The sequence below is a fragment of the Heteronotia binoei genome, chromosome 1, assembly GCF_032191835.1.
Source record: "Heteronotia binoei isolate CCM8104 ecotype False Entrance Well chromosome 1, APGP_CSIRO_Hbin_v1, whole genome shotgun sequence".
Taxonomy (NCBI): Eukaryota; Metazoa; Chordata; class Lepidosauria; order Squamata; family Gekkonidae; genus Heteronotia; species Heteronotia binoei.
Window position 1 is genome coordinate 62,147,442 of NC_083223.1, and position 18,075 is coordinate 62,165,516.

The 18,075-nt window shown below is 40.8% G+C and overlaps 1 protein-coding gene across 1 annotated transcript in view; it reads left to right on the forward strand.

Moving 5' to 3' along the window:
- The first annotated feature begins 211 nt into the window (after positions 1 to 211).
- The window catches only part of FAM83B (family with sequence similarity 83 member B), a 52,621-nt gene continuing 34,757 nt past the window's right edge, over positions 212 to 18,075 (forward strand). Inside the window, exon 1 of the mRNA XM_060235174.1 lies at positions 212 to 705. Within this exon, the coding sequence (XP_060091157.1) occupies positions 262 to 705 (444 nt within the window). The 5' untranslated portion in view covers positions 212 to 261. The remainder of the gene's footprint in view (positions 706 to 18,075) is intronic.

The following is an 18,075-nucleotide window of genomic DNA, read 5'->3' on the forward strand; positions in this document are numbered from 1 at the left end:
GGATTCTGTGATTATATCTGTTTCTGTGTAGATGGTTGTACCCTGCTTTCTTCCCAAGCTGAAGACTCAGCGACTAACATACTAATGAATGAATGCAAAGCTTTCTTATCCGTTAAAAAGCTATTGATAAAACTCCTATTTCTCCTCTGTGTGCTAGTTTAAAACATCATTACAAATATGCTGACTGTTTTCTGTTTCTGTTTCAGGTATATTTCATAGCACATGAATGGAAATTTAAGAAGTGCCATTAAATAACTGAAAATGGAAACCTCATCTCTGCTGTCATCATTACACGATGAATGCAAATCAGAGAGCTACCTCGAACCACACTATAAGGAATGGTACAGGCTTGCTATCGATGCTTTAATTGAAGGAGGCTTAGAGGCTTACCAAGAATTTCTTGCCAAGGAACGATGTTCAGAATTCCTAGCAGATGATGAGATTAATTACATACTGAACACTGTTCAGAAAATCCCCCCAAACATGGTGTATGCTTCTGACAACGCAGCTGATGATGCCTCTTCCTCAGGAACTTACTGGCCCATGGAGTCGGATGTGGAAGCTCCTAATCTTGATTTGGGTTGGCCCTATGTAATGTCTGGAATGTCTGGTGGTACAAATATTGAGCTGCTGTTCCATCCCCCAAGAGTACAACCTTTTACAATAAAGGAAAGTGTTAGGAAGATGATGAAAGAAGCAAGAAAGGTAAATAATTACATCGTTCAAAAACGTATTGATAATAGATGAAGGACACTTTGATATCATAGGTAAAGTTCAGATCAAGATTTATTTTCATACCAGCAGTTTGGTGTAGTAGTTAAGAGCATGGACTCTAATCTGGGAGAACCAGGTTTGATTCCCCACGCCTCCACATGTAGCTGCTAGTGTGACCTTGGAAAGTCACAAGTTCTCTCAGAGCTGTTCTCTCAAGAGCAGTTCTTGAAAGAGTTCTCTCAGCCCCACCTGTTGTACAGGGTGTCTATTGTGAAGAGGGGAAGGGAAAGGCTAAGCCACTCTGAGTGAAGGGTGGGGTATAAATACAATCTCCTCCTCCTTCTAGAGCGGGGGTGGCAAAACTGTAGCTTGGGAGTCACATGTGGCTCTTTCACACATATTGTGTGGCGCTCGAAGCCCCCACTGCCCCATCAGCCAACTTGGAAAAGGCATTTCTCTCTCTAAATCACTTCTCCAAGCCAGCTGGTGACTTGGAAAATGCCTTAAAAGTTAAAGTTGCTTTCTTTCCATCTCTTCCATTCTCACTCTCCATCTATTTCCTTCCTTCCTTCCTTCCTTCCTTCCTTCCTTCCTTCCTTCCTTCCTTCCTTCCTTCCTTCCTCTCAAACATCTGATGTTCATGTCTTGCAGCTCTCAAACATCTGCTGTTTATTCTGTATGGCTCTTATGTTAAGCAAGTTTGGACACCCCTGTTCTAGTCTCTGAAATTCCTGTAACCTTTTGTGAGAGAATCATAGGAATGCACAACTTTCAGAACTTTTCTGGTTTTCATGGTTACAGCAATAAGCTGGAAGTATAGAAGACCAAAACACACAAAGGCAAGTACAAGAAGAAATCCAGTTTTCTTGTTTTTGTGACCTTTTTCAAGCTGATTTTAGTCTTATTGTTTTTATGAAGGCTGTAAGCATGTACTTCAAAAGTAATTCAGTCTGATTGAATTGCAAAAGAGATTGGAAGATGTTATAGTGAAAGTATCTTTGTGCTTGTGGCTAGTAGGATCCAACCCAATGTTTTTTAAACTGCATTAGCCAGGGGAAAATGCAATTGAAAATATGCGACGTCCGGAGGAAAGAGTGATCAGAATATATCTTTAAGCCAATTTAATATCAGTCATCAAATTTAACTTTTTCTTTATCCTTTATACATACATTTTATAAATTATGTAGCAATGATCATCTTGTTTATCACTGTTTCAGAATCTTCAAGGATCCATTAAATCAGATTTATCAGTTCCCTTAAGGAAAGTTTTTGCTCATTTCAGTGGTATTTCTTGGTTAGATCTGTCAAGCTTGGAGTTCATAACACCATCTAAATCTCCACCTACACAAATGGTACCTAATGAAAACCTCTGTACTTTAATTCAGGAATACTTTATGCATAGCCAATTGCATAAAATATTCCTGTATTAAAGTAAAGAGGTTATTTATGCAGATGATAAATATAAATCATTGTTATATCCTGTCCACTTAGTAGTCTCTCAAGCATTATATAGTTCTGTATATATTGTAATATAGTTGCATTTGTATACTTCCCGAAGGGTAAAGGAACTTGCCTTAAGTATGATGGTCATCAGTTGTTTCACTCACGATAGGTCTTGCAATAGAATTCTCCAAAATTAAGTAATTTTAAATGAGGCTTGCCTCCTTGTAAGTTTCTGAAGAATGATTAAATCAGCTTTTCAAAAATTGATTTAGCATATTTGTTTCTTTTATATAATGAATTTAGATCTTTAATAGTCAGTGACATTACCCTCCATTTCCTCATCTTTAATAAAACAAAGTAATATTTGTATCAGCCAATTGTTTTCCAGAATCCTAATGTTTCTGTCACTTGTATGGCTCCTACCACAGTCTACTAGCTTTTATTATAACTGTTAAATGCAAAGGACAAACTCAAATTGTATTGTATATTTTGATGACCATTTTTCAGTCTGAAATGGAAAAGTTCTTTTAGATAAAGTACTCAGGTATGCATCATTAAACTACAAGTTGAATTTTTCATAGCTTTCTTAAACCTCTTCATGAATTCCTCGGTATTACCTCTAGTTCTCAAAGTGGGAAAAGTCACAAAGGTAGCAATCCTGTGCTACTTTACATAGGTCTGTTTAGAAGCGAGGGCCATTTTATTCAGTACTCCCAAGAAAGTGATGTTAGGTTTGCAATTTAAATCACCTTGGTTTGTTTACTGTTGTTTAATTTAATTTAATTTAATCCCACTCTTTCCCGCAAGCGGGCTTGTTACTGTTATTGCTGCTCTTCTTATTACTGTTATTACTGTTCTTGTTACTGTTATTACTTGCAACTTCTTTTCAACTTCACTTTGAAAATGCGCAGCCCAATACAAACCATGATGTTCATTTCCAAAATTCCAGTCACACAAAAATTGTATTATATTATTATTTAAAAGATATATATGTAAAATGAAAAGTGAGTAGTCTGATCTCCTCTAGAACCCAGAGATGTCTTATTCTTTGAACCTCTCAAGGCAAAAAGGACACTTTGTCTTCAGAGAGAAAAGCTTTAAGCAGTCTGTCTGCCACAGTTGCTTGACTTTTCTAGTCGTTTGTGGCCTGCAAGAAGCAACATTGGCAATAAGAACATAAGAACATAAGAGAAGCCATGTTAGATCAGGCCAATGGCCCATCCAGTCCAACATTCTGTGTCACACAGCGGCCAAATATATATATATATATATATATATATATATATACACACACACACACTGTGGCTAATAGCCACTGATGGACCTCTGCTCCATATTTTTATCTAACCCCTTCTTGAAGGTGGCTATGCTTGTGGACGCCACCACCTCCTGTGGCAGTGAATTCCACATGTTAATCACCCTTTGGGTGAAGAAGTACTTCCTTTTATCCGTTTTAACCTGTCTGCTCAGCAATTTCATCGAATGCCCACGAGTTCTTGTATTGTGAGAAAGGGAGAAAAGTACTTCTTTCTCTACTTTCTCCATCCCATGCATTATCTTGTAAACTTCTATCATGTCACCCCTCAGTCGACGTTTCTCCAAGCTAAAGAGCCCTAAGCGTTTCAACCTTTCTTCATAGGGAAGGTGTTCCAGCCCTTTAATCATTTTAGTTGCCCTTTTCTGAACTTTCTCCAATGCTATAATATCCTTTTTGAGGTGCGGCGACCAGAACTGCACACAGTACTCCAAATGAGACCGCACCATCGATTTATACAGAGGCATTATGATACTGGCTGATTTGTTTTCAATTCCCTTCCTAATAATTCCCAGCATGGCGTTGGCCTTTTTTATTGCAAACGCACACTGTCTTGACATTTTCAGTGAATTATCTACCATGACCCCAAGATCTCTCTCTTGGTCTGTCTCTGCCAGTTCACACCCCATCAACTTGTATTTGTAGCTGGGATTCTTGGCCCCAATGTGCATTACTTTGCACTTGGCCACATTGAACCGCATCTGCCACGTTGACGCCCACTCACCCAGCCTCAACAGATCCCTTTGGAGTTCCTCACAATCCTCTCTGGTTCTCACCACCCTGAACAATTTAGTGTCATCCGCAAATTTGGCCACTTCACTGCTCACTCCCAACTCTAAATCATTTATGAACAAGTTAAAGAGGATGGGACCCAGTACCGAGCCCTGCGGCACCCCACTGCTTACCGTCCTCCACTGCGAAGACTGCCCATTTATACTCACTCTCTGCTTCCTATTACTCAGCCAGTTTTTGATCCACAAGAGGACCTGTCCTTTTACTCCATGACTCTCAAGCTTTCTAAGGAGCCTTTGATGAGGAACTTTATCAAAAGCTTTCTGGAAGTCAAGGTAAACAACATCTATCGGGTCTCCTTTGTCCACATGTTTGTTCACCCCCTCAAAGAAATGTAACAGGTTAGTGAGGCAAGATCTTCCCTTGCAGAACCCATGCTGAGTCTTCCTCAATAACCCGTGTTCATCAATGTGCCTACTCATTCTGTCCTTGATAATGGTTTCTACCAACTTTCCCGGTATTGAAGTCAGACTGACTGGCCTGTAATTTCCCGGATCTCCTCTGGAACCCTTTTTAAAGATGGGGGTGACATTTGCTACCTTCCAGTCCTCAGGAACGGAGGCAGATTTCAATGAAAGATTACAGATTTTTGTTAGAAGATCCACAAGTTCAACTTTGAGTTCTTTCAGAACTCTCGGATGTATGCCATCCGGACCCGGTGACTTATTAGTTTTTAATTTGTCTATCAGTTGTAGGACCTCCTCTTTTGTCACCTCAATCTGACTCAGGTCTTTCAACACCCCTTCCAATATTAGTGGTTCTGGGGCGGGCAAACACTTCTCATCTTCCACGGTGAAGACGGAGGCAAAAAATGCGTTCAGCTTCTCAGCCATTTCCCCATCCTCCTTCAGTAATCCTTTTACCCCATGGTCATCCAAGGGCCCCACTGCTTCCCTGGCTGGTTTCCTAATTCTAATATATTTGAAGAAATTTTTATTGTTGGTCTTTATGTTTTTTGCAATATGCTCCTCATAGTCCCTTTTTGCCTGCCTGATCACAGTCTTGCATTTGATTTGCCACTGCCTGTGTTCCCTTTTATTAATCTCACTTGGACTGGTTTTCCACCGCTTAAAGGAGTCCTTCTTACCTTTTACAGCTTCCATTACTTTGTTTGTTAACCATGCTGGCCTCTTCTTATACCTGTTTGTGCCTTTCCTAACTTGTGGTATGTATTTTATCTGAGCTTCTAGGATTATAGTTTTAAATAGTCTCCAAGCTTCCCCAAGGGTTTTGACCGTATTTACCTTTCCTTTCAGTTTCCTCCTCACATGCCTCCTCATCTCAGAGAATTTACCCCTTTTAAAGTTAAATGTGGTTGTGGCGGTCTTTTTGGGCAACTCCCTATTTATACAAATGGTGAAATCAATAACATTATGGTCACTGTTCCCAAGCGGCGCAATCACTTTTACGTCTCTCACCAAGTCTTGGGCATTACTTAGGACCAGATCCAGGATCGCCCCACCCCTGGTAGGTTCTGAGACCATCTGCTCCATAGCACAGTCATTGAGAGCATCAAGAAACTCAATCTCTTTCTCTCGACCAGAACACATATTGACCCAATCAATCTGCGGGTAGTTAAAATCACCTATTACGACACAGTTTTTACGTTTAGCCGCTATCTTTAATCCCTCCATCATATTATAATCGTCCTCTCTCTTTTGATTTGGTGGGCGATAACAAACTCCCATGGTTAAATTTCCTTTTGGGCCCTCTATTTCAACCCAAAGCATTTCTAAAAGGGAATCTAATTCTCTGACCTCAGTCTTACTGGACCGTATATCCTCTCTGACATACAGAGCCACCCCACCTCCAACCCTTCCCTCCCTATCCTTCCGATATAACTTATATCCAGGAATCACCGTGTCCCACTGATTCTCCTCATTCCACCAAGTTTCTGAAATTCCCACAATGTCTATGTTTTCTCCCAACACTAAACATTCCAATTCACCAATTTTACTTCGGACACTTCTAGCATTTGCATACAAACATTTATAATTTCCCAAGCAAGCTAGGCCCGCCACCTCTCTCCTGCTGCCTCGAGACTTTAGCAGACAGTCCATACTGTTTGTCACCATCACAGTGGACAACTCTGATCCGTTACTCGGTAGAAAAATAGAAGCCAACCCTTCATCTCTTTGAGACGAGTCCTCCCGAACCAGAGACATTCCATCTCCTGTCGGCTTTCCCCCAAGATTTAGTTTAAAAACTGCTCTGCCACCTTTTTGATTTTAAGCGCCAGCAGCCTGGTTCCATCCGGAGACAAGTGGAGACCGTCTCTTTTGTACAGCTCCGGCTTGTTCCAGAAAGCATCCCAGTGCCTAACAAACTTAAACCCTTCCTCCTTACACCATCGTCTCATCCACACATTGAGACTTCTAATTTGCGCCTGTCTCTCCTGCCCTGCACGTGGAACAGGTAGCACTTCCGAGAAGGCCACCTTGGAGGTCCTGGCCTTAAGTCTGCCACCTAGCAGCCTAAATTTCTCCTCCAGGACCTCACGACTGCATTTCCCCACATCGTTGGTGCCAACATGCACCATGACCACAGGCTCCTCCCCAGCACTGTCGATCAGCCTATCTACTACACGCGTAATGTCCGCTACCTTCGCACCAGGCAGGCAAGTCACCATACGGTCAATACGCGGTTTCGCCACCCAGCTGTCTACTTGCCTAAGGATCGAATCACCAACTACCAAGACCCCCCCTCTCCCCCTGCCCAGGGATGGTTCCTTGGCGCGAAAGGATACCCGCTCACCAACCGAAGAAGAGGTCCCTTCTGAGGGCGCATTCCCCTTATCCTCAGCAAGGTGCCCTGTTCCCTCTAGACCCTCACGCTCTCTGGCAGCAACGGGGCTGCCACATTCAGAGTGGGGCTCATCTAATACGCCCCCAAGAGTCTTCCCCAATTGCCTAACTGACCGTCTCTGCTTCTCCAGGGCAGTCACCTCGGCCTCAAGGGTACGAACTCGTTCCCTGAGGACCAGGAGCTCCTTGCATCGAGCACACACCCAAGACTTCTGTCCTGTGGGCAGATAGTCATACATGTGACACTCAGTGCAAAACACTGGAAAGCCCCCACCCCCCTGCTGGCATTCTACCTTCATGATATATATATTAAATATATAGTCCTCTTTAAATGCTGTTGTTTACGTGGCTCCCCTTCTGGAATGAGCAAGACTATCCATCTGCTTAACATTCTGTTTTCTTTTCTTCGTTGTGGTATATGGAAGGTATGGCAAAAGGCTTACTGTTTCCTTAGCAGCTTACTTCCTAGCTGTTCCAGTGCTATTTGATGTCGTCTGTATTCTAAGAAGCTGAGGTTTGGTTTTGTTAGAATTTGTAATACTTCTTATATGAAACAGTTCTGTATTAGCACTGCCAAAGTACCAGTTCTGAGAATTTATTTCTGACTCTGAAGGCATTTAGGAAAGCTATCCTAAGCAGGTCTACTCAGATACAGAGTCCATTTTATTCAGTGCAGCTTACACTCAGGAATGTCTTCTTGGGATTGCAGCCTAAATGTCAAAGCGTGTGCACACACACGTACAAGAGGAGTGACAGGTGAATTGCAATGGTACACAGTATGCATGGAAATGACAGTAAGTTATCCAGTACTGGTAAAGGGAAATGAGATGGCAATACAAATAGGAGCCAATCAGGGATTCTTTAAAGGAAAATTTAAAATTGCAGAGTGGTATCTGAATGTCATTTCCATGTATTTTATGTCCTTTTTAATTTATTACCCCCTTAAAATTCAAATTGTACTAAAACTATTATATAGTAGCATTGATATAAATGAATTTCCTTGTATACTGTAATTTGTTACTTCATATAACAGTGTATTTGCAGCAAAGAATCTTAAGCCACACAAATGTATCGGAAATAGCAAGACATGTCTTATTAGGATGCAGGCCCTTGGCTAACCCACAGGAGTGTTGAGGGGTGGAGGCTCACCAAATGGTGTCCCTTTCCTGACACTTCATCATGGGATACTCTGAGATTTCCCAAAAATCCTATGGTAAATACCATAGTTTTTGGAACATCCTAGAGCAGGGGTGTCATTTGTTGTGATGGCCAGATCTGACATAAATGAGACCTTACTGGGCCAGACCATGTGTGTTATAAAATGTAATGCCAGGTAGCGGAGATATAAATTTTACAGGGCACAGACAAACACAACTAAAGATTTTGTTAACTTAAAATAAAACATGCTTAAAACATTAGCATGTTTGCAATATTTTGTTTAATAGTCTTTGATAACTGACACTTCTTGCTCTGAATTATTGCATCAAAATTTGGATGCAATCTTGACTATACTGTTAAGGTGTGTATCTGTAAATTGCAAGCCTACCTTTGATTTATTGACATTCACTACAGAAATCTCATGGTCAATGCTCTGTGCCTTAAGACCCGGGGAAAACATGAAATGGCTGGGCATTGTGAGCTTTTGTACAAAAGTTGCTTTGTTTGCTGATCAAGAACATGTGAAGGCACCATGACATAGACTATGTGTTTATCTATAAAACTGTAATCTCCAGAAAAATAACTACAACTCCTATGAGACAGTGCAAGAACAGAGAGACAGCCATGTATAGTGGTCACTGTCAGCCTACTATCTGGGAAGTCTAGGTTCAGAATCCCCAGACTACAATGAAAATATGCTGAACACACACTCTTAGCCTAATCCACCTCACTATAGATTGTGGTTATTCCTCACCTAAATAGTTCCTACAGGCCACACATTTGATACCCCTGTCCTAGAGTGTCTTGTGATGATGGTATGTCACCCTTGGTTGCACAGCTACAAGTGATTTTGTGGCATCTCAGGATTATACATGCACACACAGACACACTTTCCCCTCCATTCTATAGAGCAGCTTGGCATTGCAATACACAAGTGAAATAACAAAACCAACACTATTCGCTAAGGCTTCTTTCAAAAGTATTAGTTTTTGTTCATTTATGGCCCACTTCCCACGATAAGTGGTCAGAAGGGGGTGATAAAGCCATATATACTCATAGATCATTCTACAGGTGTCAATTTGTATATACTACTAGCTTCCTTTTTTATCTTGATGTTGTAACAGTATGCACCTGAATTCTTTTCATGTTTTTGTGAACATGTACAGCATTTCCTCATTTATTTCAGAATACAAAGGCAGTACTTGCAAACATTAATTTTCATACGTAATTAAATTTCTCAATTGAAGTGGAAATTCACATGGAATTCTCAATCAGGTGCATTATTTTATTTAAGTCACTTTTATATAATTTAAGATAATAGGTTTTTAGGGACATCTTTGGGACAGTGAATCAGTTCAGAACTAAAAATTATCTTAATCTTTGGTGGTGTTGCTCATTTTGGACTGAGTAATTCTGGAAAATTTGAAAAAGGACGAAGGCGATTTATTTGAATCTTGCTTTATAGTAGCTTGTGTTTGAATTCTCAGTTCCCCATTTTTTAGATTGCTTTCAGGTTCCATATCAATGCAGATGTAACCTACTTAAAGAAAACTTGCATTTCTTCAAAGTTCTTTAAATGTGTTGCTCCAGAATCTGAGCCTGTAAACTTCCTTTTGTATCTATCCCATAGAGTACATATATCATCCAAAATACATATATTTTTCTCCCTGACTCTCCCTGTGGCTATATCTTATACACTACATTTTTGTTTCCTTCAAGATAGTAGGAAGCTTATAAGTCCTGGTCTAATTGAAAACAAATTCAGAGGCTTCCTCTTTCAGACACTCAGAACAAGCTACTATAGATTTTCTTAAAATGTAGTAGCCTGCCCAATGGGACCCAAACACAGTGTTCTAAATTGTGACTCCCATTAATATACCACTGCACCTAGTGAACAGCGGGGCTGGCAAAGGTACATTTCTGGGATAGCGACCAAGTTGATGCACCTCAGGTTCCCAGGGATCTGGGACATTCTGCTCTGCTCCCAGTTCATTCTACGCAACAAGCCCTGCCACACCCCTGTTCTTACAATATATGACTTACGGCACTCATTTAGCCTAATTTGGGGTTCTGATCAGCCTCCCATTTGTCTGCTGCCAGCTGCAAGTTGTGACATCCATTAGAAGAATTCCCAAGGTTTAATCTTGCTGCTGATGCAGGGCACTGTATGGTCACATGGCAGAGGGCTATATAGAGTGATTGAGAAAACTCCTGTTCCTGGTCAGGCCCTGCTCTATAGTAGCCAGGAACAGAAGCTAAATAGTGTTTCAATTGGAGGCAAGGCATTCCCACTCAGTTCATGCCCATACTTCCCCATAAGAGGTGGGGATGAATGGCTAAACTGAGTCAGGCTGGCAAGCTGCACATGTGGAGGGAGAGCTTGGAGGAATTAAATGCTCTCAGGAACCACCCTCACAGCACTAGATGCCCTGGGCGTGGCCTATAGCCACATGTCCCTTGAAATGACAAAGAGAAATGACAAAAGACGCTTCCCTGGCTAAGAGTGGGGGAAAGTTCAATTCTTTACGCTTTCTCTCAATCCCATATATGGCTTCTGAAACAATTTGGCACTATAGTCAAGAAGCTGCCACTCATTCTCCCTCCCCTCAAGGGGAAGTGTCTCTGTGTGGGTACATGTCTGACTTGGTTGGGTAACTGCCTTCCCGGTTAGTTCTCTTATTGCTACCACACCTTGTAATACCTGGGCAACTCAGGCTCTCGGGTTTTTTTTTTTTTAATCATTGTGATTATTTTCTCAGAACAACCCAAGGAAAAAAAATTCAGTCAGTAAGAGTAGCCCTTGCCTGTCTGTCTTTTCTTTTCTTTTTAAAATATTTTTTTTTTACTTTCTCAAAAAGAAATACGGATGCAGAAGGAAAAACGGATAAAGGAGAAACAAAAATTCCAGTAAAGCTTTTAGATATCTTAAATATTTACATACAACAAGGACAATTAAAATATTAATAAACATAAATATTTCAAGTAGTGTGGAAACAATCTTAGCATTCATTAATATTTTACCTCTCGCAGTCATAATTAGACATCATACAGTATTTGATGGACTCTGTTGGCTGTTTAACTTAAAATCATAGATTATACTATATACTATGACTGCTATAATTATACTATAGTTAAAAGAAATCGGCAAGGTATTTCAAGGATATTTCAAGAAAAAATACAATAAAGACTTCTTTAAAAATTACGTCTTTAACATTAATATTAAATTCAATGGCTTTATTTTAATCTAAACATGGTCATATTTCATTTTATAGATCATACTCTTACAGATTATATTGGATAAATAATAAATTATTAAGTAGTGAAATTAGATTATACTAAGTATCCCCCCCCAACCAATACCTAATAGTACAAATAGATGCCAAAATCTCCATATGTTATATCACACATCTTAGTTATTTCCAGTTACGCATAATAGGCTTGCCATTTCTCCTAGTACTCTTTAGTCAGTCTTTTGTTTACATAGCTTGTTAATTTAACCACTGCTGCATAGATGGACACTCATCTGTCTTCCATTTCATTGCAAACATTATTCTAGCCAACTTTGTCTATCTTTCCAACATCATCCAGAAAACACCTGATATCAGTGTGATCATGGCAACAAAATACCTTCTTATAAGCAGCATAACTGCTTAGCATCCTGCTTCTTTTCTCACTGGAACAGCAACAATCTCAACATACAATTATTATTATATCATTCATTTTCATCTTCTGCTTCCTAAAGAGAGATGCGTTTTGCAAGCATTGTTAATTTTGCATGTTGGGTTACTCTGTGACAGTTCTCCTTATCCCATTTGTACTTAGACCCCTTCTGTTCTGTCCAGAGTGGTGTTCTTCCTATTTTTCTGCTTTCTTGAAATTTCATGTTGGCCAAGTGCTGATGAGTGCTTGCATTGCAGGTCAGTTTGGTGATGGTACAGTTTTCATGGGATTAATGTTACTCTAATTATGCAAGAATCAGAGGGGTTTTTTTCTATTTATCATTTATTATTTTAATACTACAACTTATAAAACCCCTTTTCAAATTAGAAAATAGTCACAACTTCATAAATCTATTTTGTTTTATGATGAAGGCAACACCAGTGCATAGAGGAAAATAAATTACCAACAGTGGTTTGTTTTAAACATATTTTATCATGCATGGTATTTACTAATAATATTAAATTATATTGGGCACAATAAATATACGCTATAAAAGAGATAGATGCCAGATTAGAAATTGCTTATAGCTGCTTTCCTGAGATCCCTGTAAACTGAAGTGATGAAATTGTTTCAACCGATTCTGCTCTAGTCAGTTTCACTACTAAACCTCACAAGCAAATTAAAAGGAAGAATAGAACCTTTAAATCCACTCACAGTTGCTCCAGGCAAAGTGGAAGCATCATGGGCAGTATCCATTAAATGCCTAGACCTGCATACACTGCAGTAGCGGCTTCTCACAGTCCTGAAGGTATTTCCAGAGATCATCATCAGCTTCTGCACGGACCTATAAATAAAAATCATTTTAGCCGTATGACCCATTTTCCCAGTGGTGGTCTACAGTAATGAAACGTGTATTGTAGGCAGTGGGATATCCACAACTAGTGTTTGCTGTAAACTGAGTTAGTGTGAGCTAGCTCAGTTTTTTAGCTTCCAGCTTCACACATGTTTGTCATAGCTCAGGAGAAATGAGCAAACTAATTTATGCAGTAACTCAGAACTTTAATACCAGTAGCTCACAAAGTGGAAGTTTTGCTCACAAAACTCCACAGCTTAGAGGGAGTACTGTCCACAACACGACCATGTTTTTGAAAATCCCCTGGCTGGACACAGCATTAGGCAACAGTCCTATGCATGCATACTTTGAGGGGAGGGGAAAATACCACGGGGTTTGGTGGACTTACTTCTAAGTAATTTTGAGTAGGATTGGACTGCATGTTACCTTGGAATGTTGTTGGATTGCATGTTAACTTAGAACGGCTTCCAGTGGTTTTTTTTTTCTTTTACCTTAAAAGGGCAGTTAGAAAGTAGGAAAACCTGGATACTTTCTGAGGATTCAAGTATTTCTTCTTTTGACTTCCTTCTGAAACAGTTTGGATTATGAGATAGAATTAAGGGGTTGAGCCATTTCAGAAACAGCATCCATATTTAAAGAAGTATTTCTCTTCCCTAGTCTAATGATTATTTTATCTAAGAACTAGTGTTGCAATGATTGCTTGCAGTCTTCAAGATCAGCATGAAGCTTTCTTGCATTTTTGTCCAGTATGGTAGCAATGACTCTCCGTGGAAATTTTTTCCCTGTTAATCCTTGTTATCGCATGTGCAACTTGAATGCTTCTATTAGTCCAAAAGCTGGAAGTTACTGTTACTTGGAAGTTGTGCTGTTCAAACATTGTAATAAATACAGAAACACTGGTGTTTGGTTGAAATACATTGACCAATGGCATAGACCCTTTATTAGTTTTAACTCGGAGGCATTCATGTGGGACTGCAGCTTTGAAGCAGAGAGTGCAGAGGGAAACAGAGTTTAACACTCTGGCAATTTTATTTAGGACAAACAGCTGAAAGAGGGTGTCTTGATGGGGGGGGGGGGGGAGAGAAAGGAATGGCCCAAGAAGAAAGGATTAATCACCTCTTCCAGCCATGTCACTGCTCTGCACAAGTTCACATTTGATTTCTTCTAAAGGTGCATTTGAACAGAGAGAAGAAAAGACTAATCAGGATGCTCCCTCGCAACATGTAGTTTCAGCTCTGTAATTTTGCTCACTTCCCTTTTGATCAACATAGCAGAAATGCTAATAAATCTTAATTAATCTTGGAGCTATCCCAGCTCTTTATATAACCCCAGAGATCTGCCATATTGAACTTTTGTTTTTTAAAAAACTCGTAATTACTAGAATGAATACTCATGCATCCCAAATCCAATCTTAAACCACAGAACAGCTTTTATAGAATTGATTATCCCAGCGTGGTCTGATTTTGATCCTATTTTTGTTACATAGTATTATAATAAAAACAGAAATGCAGTAACTGTGCAATGTTCCGTAATCAACACTTTATGGAGTTTAGCTCTATAACCAAATGCCACACAGCCCAGCCCCCTCTCCCATTGAACATAGCAACAGACTAAGTGCCTGCTGCTTTAAGAATCTACTGGTGCTGAACCAGGGAGAGACACTGCTGTATTTCAGAAGGGAATACAGATGGTCAAGTTTTGGTGGGATGGGAATGATGCTTCAGTCCCCATCCCATCCCACCTTCAGAGTGTGTGTTTCTCCCTATCTTTTTTCAGATGGCGGAATCAAATGTAGGACAAACTATAAACTGAAACCTGCTTCTGTTAGCTGGTTCCCTTGCTGCAATGAGGCATCTGTTTGGCCTGGGGTAGTGTGTGTAGATAATTCAATATCAGCTGTTTCATGTTGCAGTGAGAATTAAAATCTGTCAACTATTCCTGTTTGGAGCCGGAGCTACAATGTATTTGTATCTTAATAGGTATAGCTCCTGTGCAACTTTAACATGCTTTGCTCCAGCCTCACTTTTTCAAGCCGTTCAGACCACTTGTTTGGTGTAGTTGCTGATGCTTTATGATAGCAGTGGATTTTTGCAACCTGCATTGTTTCACATAGGAGTGAAACAAGAGAGACCATGGGAGTCAAGATAATCACAATGAATGTAATTAAGGCTGTAAGCAAAAGTCAATACAAAGTTTTCAACAATATCGCACTAGAATATAATAGAAATAGTGCATTAATAGTCAATATAGCAAAGGCATATATAATCCAATCGTGAAAATCTTTCCACAGCTCTGCCTATTGGAAATGAGCAGTGGGTGCATTTGTATTGAGAGAAGGCTTTTTGTCCTGATGTGAATTTTTCTACCAGGAAGACTACAGATACTGAACCAGAGCTCTTGAAAAAGAAAATTTTGAATCAAAATAATCATTGGGCTTATGGTCCCTCTTCTGGCCCTTTTGTGTGTGTGTGTGTGTGTGTGTGTGTGTATATCTCCTGGTTGACCTTGGGAACCTAAAAGAAATATATGTCTCCTTGTAGACCTTGGGCACCTAAAAGAAATATTGTAAGAAGACTAATGAGTACTTAGGACTTTAGGAAGACCTACTTCTGATGACTTACCTCTGATGGTTGGAATGGACACTCAGGAAATTATTGACTATTGGGTTATATATGTCTTTGTTATATTGACTGCAGGACTATTAATGCATTGTTTCTATTATATTCTAGTGTGATATTGTTGAAAACTTTATATTGACTTTTGCTTACAGCCTTAATTACATTTGTTGTGATTATTTTGGCTCCTGTGGTCTCTCTTGTTATTGCAATTTTAAAGACCGTGTTTTCCCTTTAGCATTTATCTCTTGACCTTCACTGTAGGAGTGGTCATCCCCAACGGAGAACTCCATTCTCCACATCAGGGAGCCTCAACAAGTTGAATCCGGCGAAGACTGAGGTCCTTTGTGTGGGCCGCGGCGGACCGGGAGGGGAGGTCACCCTACCGGCTTTTGACGGTGCGCCACTGATACCAGTGCGCAGGGTCAAGAGCCTGGGAGTGCTTCTGGAATCCTCTTTATCAATGGAGGCCCAGATATCTGCCACTGCTAGAGCCGCCTTCTTCCACCTTAAGAGGGCGAGGCAGTTGGCTCCCTACTTGGAATGCAGCGACCTAGCAACTGTGATCCACGCAACGGTCACCTCGAGATTAGACTACTGCAATGCCCTCTACATGGGGCTGCCCTTATACCGAACATGGAAACTCCAGGTAGTGCAGAACGCGGCAGCCAGCTGCTAGTGGGACTACCTCGGTGGGAACACGTGCGGCCTGGGCTGCGGGACCTGCACTGGCTGCCGGTTGTATACCGTGTTCGCTATAAGGTGCTGGTTATTACCTTTAAAGCCCTATATGGCCGAGGACCTGCCTACCTTAGGGACCGCCTCTCCCCATATGTCCCCCTGAGAGCACTGAGATCTAGCTCTCAAAACCTTTTAAAAATCCCTGGGCCAAGAGAGGCTAGACTGAAGACAACTAGAGAGCAAGCCTTTTCAGCAATGGCCCCTCGATAGTGGAATCAACTTCCAGAGACGGTGCGAGCCCTGCGGGACCTGAGCCAGTTCCGCAGGGCTTGCAAAACCTCTCTGTTTCAGCTTGCTTTTGGGACAGAACCTGGCTGAATGAATCTGTAGCCATCCAGCCATCTTGTGTATGATTGTGATCAATAGCACTTTATAGCACCTGTTTTATCTATTTAATTAACTATGTAATTGCATCGCAACTGAATAGTATTTTAAAATTGTTTGTTTATATTGTATTTTATTTATATCATGGTCTTCCATGTCTGTGAGCCGCCCTGAGCCCGCCTTTGGCGGGGGAGGGTGGGATATAAGAATAAATTTATCTTATCTTATCTTATCTTATCTTATCTTATCTTATCAACATGGTGGCTAAGGGTGTCATGGCGCCCACCAACAGTTTTTCTGGTGCCCACCAAGTGTTTTTAGGAAGTAGGCCAGGGCCAGGTAGGGCTTTTGCCTAGCACGGCTTCTGATTGGCTATGCCGATTTTTAAAAATGCTGCTCTGACAGCAGCTGCTACCACAGCACAAGAATTTGCACTGTGTTGCTGAAATTAAGCTGTGGTAATAATTTTGTAGTTAGCTCTTCTTTGTACAGCAGCCATTTTGTTGCTGTGCCCTCCATGCCATGTCAGAATTCCAAATGTGCCCACAGGCTCAAAAAGACTGTGGGCCCCTGCTCCACACAGTAGTTGAGGACTAAAAGGGTATTTTTGCTTCATAAGTGATCAGACGTCTCTTCTCCAATAAAATTGGTACCATCAAATGGTAATGACATGTGTGCATGTACATACAAGATCCAAAAGAAATATTTATTTTATTGAATTGTTTTATTAAAATATTTTATCTTGCTATTCTCTTGGAAAGCAGTACTCAAAACAGTTTATGAAAGTATAAAACAAGCAACAATCTAAAATAACAGTATTTCATATATTTAATTTATATCCTGCCCTTTCCCCGATGGGAACCCACTTGTTCTGTCTGCACCCTATGAGATGGGTTAAGTTGAGAGTGTGTGACTGGTCCAAGGTCACCCAGCAGTCTCTTATGGCAGAGAGGGAACTGCAGCCTGTTCATTTCTCCATGTTCCCTTGGCTAAATTTTCAAGTGGCTGTTGGCAAGCCAGTTAGTCAGTCCAAAAGAAAGGCACATCAGATGTGCAGTGAGGTGAAAGAGCTTACACGGCCACTTCCTTCCTCAGTCAATGAGAAGAGTGACTCCTGGGATTATCAGTCCCTTTTTATAGGAGCTACATCATTCATAGATGTAGCTCCTATAAAAAGGGACTGATGATTCCAGGAGTCACTTTTCTCACTGACATAAGGAAGGAAACGGCAGTGTGAAGGAGCCCAGTGGCGCAGAGAGGTATGCTGCAGTATTGCAGCCCAAGCTCTGCTCATGACTTGAGTTCATTCCCAGCGGAAGCTGGGTTCAGGTAGCCAGCTCAAGGTTGACTCAGCCTTCCATCCTTCTGAGGTCGGTAAAATGAGTACCCAGCTTGCTGAGGGTAAAGTGTAGATGATGGGAAGGCAATGGCAAACCACCCTGTAAAAAGTCTGCCAAAAAAAGTCATGATGTGATGTCACCCCATGGGTCTGTAACGACTCGGTGCTTGCACAGGGCACTACCTTTACCTTTTTACATCCATAGATGAAAATGTATTAGAAAAAGGCAGGTCCTGTTCAGGTTCACAAAAACCTGACATGGTTATTTATTAAAAAGCTTTATTTAAGGAACTGGCAGGGCAGTTCTAAGCACAGTT